Source organism: Montipora capricornis, chromosome 13 (assembly GCF_036669925.1).
Source record: "Montipora capricornis isolate CH-2021 chromosome 13, ASM3666992v2, whole genome shotgun sequence".
NCBI classification, from domain to species: Eukaryota; Metazoa; Cnidaria; class Anthozoa; order Scleractinia; family Acroporidae; genus Montipora; species Montipora capricornis.
Window position 1 is genome coordinate 13,445,390 of NC_090895.1, and position 2,500 is coordinate 13,447,889.

Sequence of the window (2,500 nt, forward strand, 5' to 3'; positions counted from 1 at the left end):
GTCCCAAAGGAGAGGTTCCACTGTTTCTCAATTTGCCCAAGTTCATCGTAGACGGGTGATCTGTCTCTAAGATAAATTCACCTACTCAGGAGAACCTCTTAGTGTTTTGAAGTATACGGAGGAACCTGTCCTTTGGGCCACCTCCATTCAGGGAGCCCAGAATTTGGTTCCGGAAAAGTGGTTATACTAATCCTTGTATCCAACCCAAGATCTATTCAGCGAACACCTGTCCTGATCCATAGGGTGTCTCTTGAATGGAGGTTCCACTATACTCTGAAATGTTGCATCAGTTATTGTAGGCACAATCTGTGTTCAATGCCCAGAGTTTGCAGAAGAAAAATATTGAGTCCCTCTTAGGGGTCTTAGGGAACCAGGGAACATTGATAATTTGAACTAGGGAACAGGGGAATGATGACAAAATATGTTAGGGATCAAAGGAAGATGATAACAAACCTGGGAACAAGTTTGAAGTAATTTTCGGGAACAAGGGAACGCATGTACATTTTTAAAGGGAACAAGAGAACAAGGACTCCCATGGGATGGACTCAATATTGTTTGAAATGATTTGTTTGTTTGATTGTTTATACAGCACACCATTAAGGGCAAGATGGCTTACGCTCCAATAGTGGGGCGGCTTGAGTGTGGCATTTTTCCAAGTGATCCCAAAGGATTTTGGGAACATGAAGGTTATGGGATTTTAAGTGTATTCAAAACAGATTGGAATACATTTGGAGGTATGATTATGCAGGGTTCAAAATAATGTCACAGCTTGTACTTCAAATTTGTAGGCTTTTTTTGTAAAAGCTCATTTTTACCCGGCTGTCAATAATGAAGGAGCATGTACTCAATAGTCATCAACATGGTTTGCTACATTACTAAAGGAGTTAAAATGTACTGCGAGAAATTAATTATCAACTATAATTAATTTATGACAGCATTTTCATGGAACTGATATTTTGGAAATCAATCTAATTATCGGCATCATGAAGTTTGAAAGGCAGCTGATGCACATTCTATGAACCTTTTTTTTTATTTTCCTCGATTTACGCGTGTGTACTTCTGTGCAAATAAACAAGAATCTCCCAAGAACCCGTTGGCTAGCACGTGACCAAAATCATTCCGAATAGGCATTATGCATGATGACGAGATATCCTTAAAAATTCACCATCAATCCTCGTTTGCACAAATTATTCACATCATCTGGATGTGAAATACCCTTCGCACTCGGGTATCCTTTTCAAGTTTGCTCCTTTGGGAGCTGAAGCTAAAATTTGCAAGTTTGATTTTCAAAATCGAGGCTTGGTGGTGAAATCAGCTATTCAGACGTCATCACGCATATTTCACTTTTTTCCTTGAGAAATATAGGAAGTATTAACTGATTTTAAAAGCGATTTGACACATATATCGCATGCTTCGAAGTGCTAAATCTTCATTTTATTTAACGTGTTTCCCTTCCAATTCCAAGTAAAGCATTGCAAACGGATTGGCTCTCTTTTTTAGGTGGCTTTGTCTTGACAAACCGTCACGCTTCTTCACTCGCAAACATGGGATATCCGTTCTGTCCAGCAATATGAATACAAACTTGACTTTAATTTGAACAATAAATTTTAATTAAACGTGCACAAACATGAAGGAGGTAACGCAACGGTTTTTTGAAAAAAACTTGCATTTTCACGCTTAAACAAACTCGTCGTTCATGGTGAACCACAGACACCCCAAGCTCAGTGTGAGGGGAAAGCCAACCACAGGTGCCCCAATCTCAGTGTGAGGGAAAGCCAACAAAATTATAAGGAACTGTATGAGAATCCCGATAGAAGACCTGAAAAGATAATTTTACGAAAAAATTCTGGATTAAAAAGCCTAACCTTATTGCCATTGTGGGTCGTTTCTTCCTGTGTGGTTTTTTTTCCAGATTCGACGCGAATTAAGCCGTCATCAGTTCCTCGGTTGTCATCGGTTATGGTAAATTACCAAGCTGAACTCTGAGTTCTCACGAGTCCACCAAATAAAGTCAAATATTCCTGGTTAAAATGTTCCCAGGGCCACAAATCCACTGTAGAATTCAAGGGTAAAGGTTTTTCTTTCATTTCAATCCGCTAGCCGCGCATTGAAGCCCTGCCGGCGACGTCAGGCGGCTGTTAGTGTCCCAAAGGAAACAATGGAAAAGAGTCTCTTTCACATTGAACACCACACGGCGACCTTGATTTTGCACTTGGTTACGAGTCTTTGTTTGTTTTTGTTTGTCGTCCCTGACGACGTTACCGAACAAAGAAAAACAAAGACTCATTACCAAGCCACAAACAAAGACTCGTAACCAAGCGAAAACTCAACGGTCGCCGTGTGGTGTTAGAGGTGAAAGAGGCTTTTTTACATCGTTTTATCTTTTCGTTTGGGACCTAACAGCCGCCTGACGTCGCTGGCAGGGCTCCGATTGCACGGCTAGCGGATTGAAATGAAAGAAAAACCTTTGCCCTCGAATTATACTGTGGATTTGTGGCGT

At 40.6% G+C, this 2,500-nt stretch overlaps 1 protein-coding gene across 2 annotated transcripts in view; it reads left to right on the plus strand.

The window, feature by feature from the left end:
* LOC138028985 (beta-1,4-N-acetylgalactosaminyltransferase 3-like) overlaps positions 1-2,500 on the plus strand; it is a 29,111-nt gene that overhangs the window by 21,787 nt on the left and 4,824 nt on the right. For both annotated transcript variants that reach the window (XM_068876641.1, XM_068876642.1), the window contains exon 4: positions 590-734. In XM_068876641.1, the coding sequence (XP_068732742.1) occupies positions 590-734 (145 nt within the window). The remainder of the gene's footprint in view (positions 1-589; positions 735-2,500) is intronic.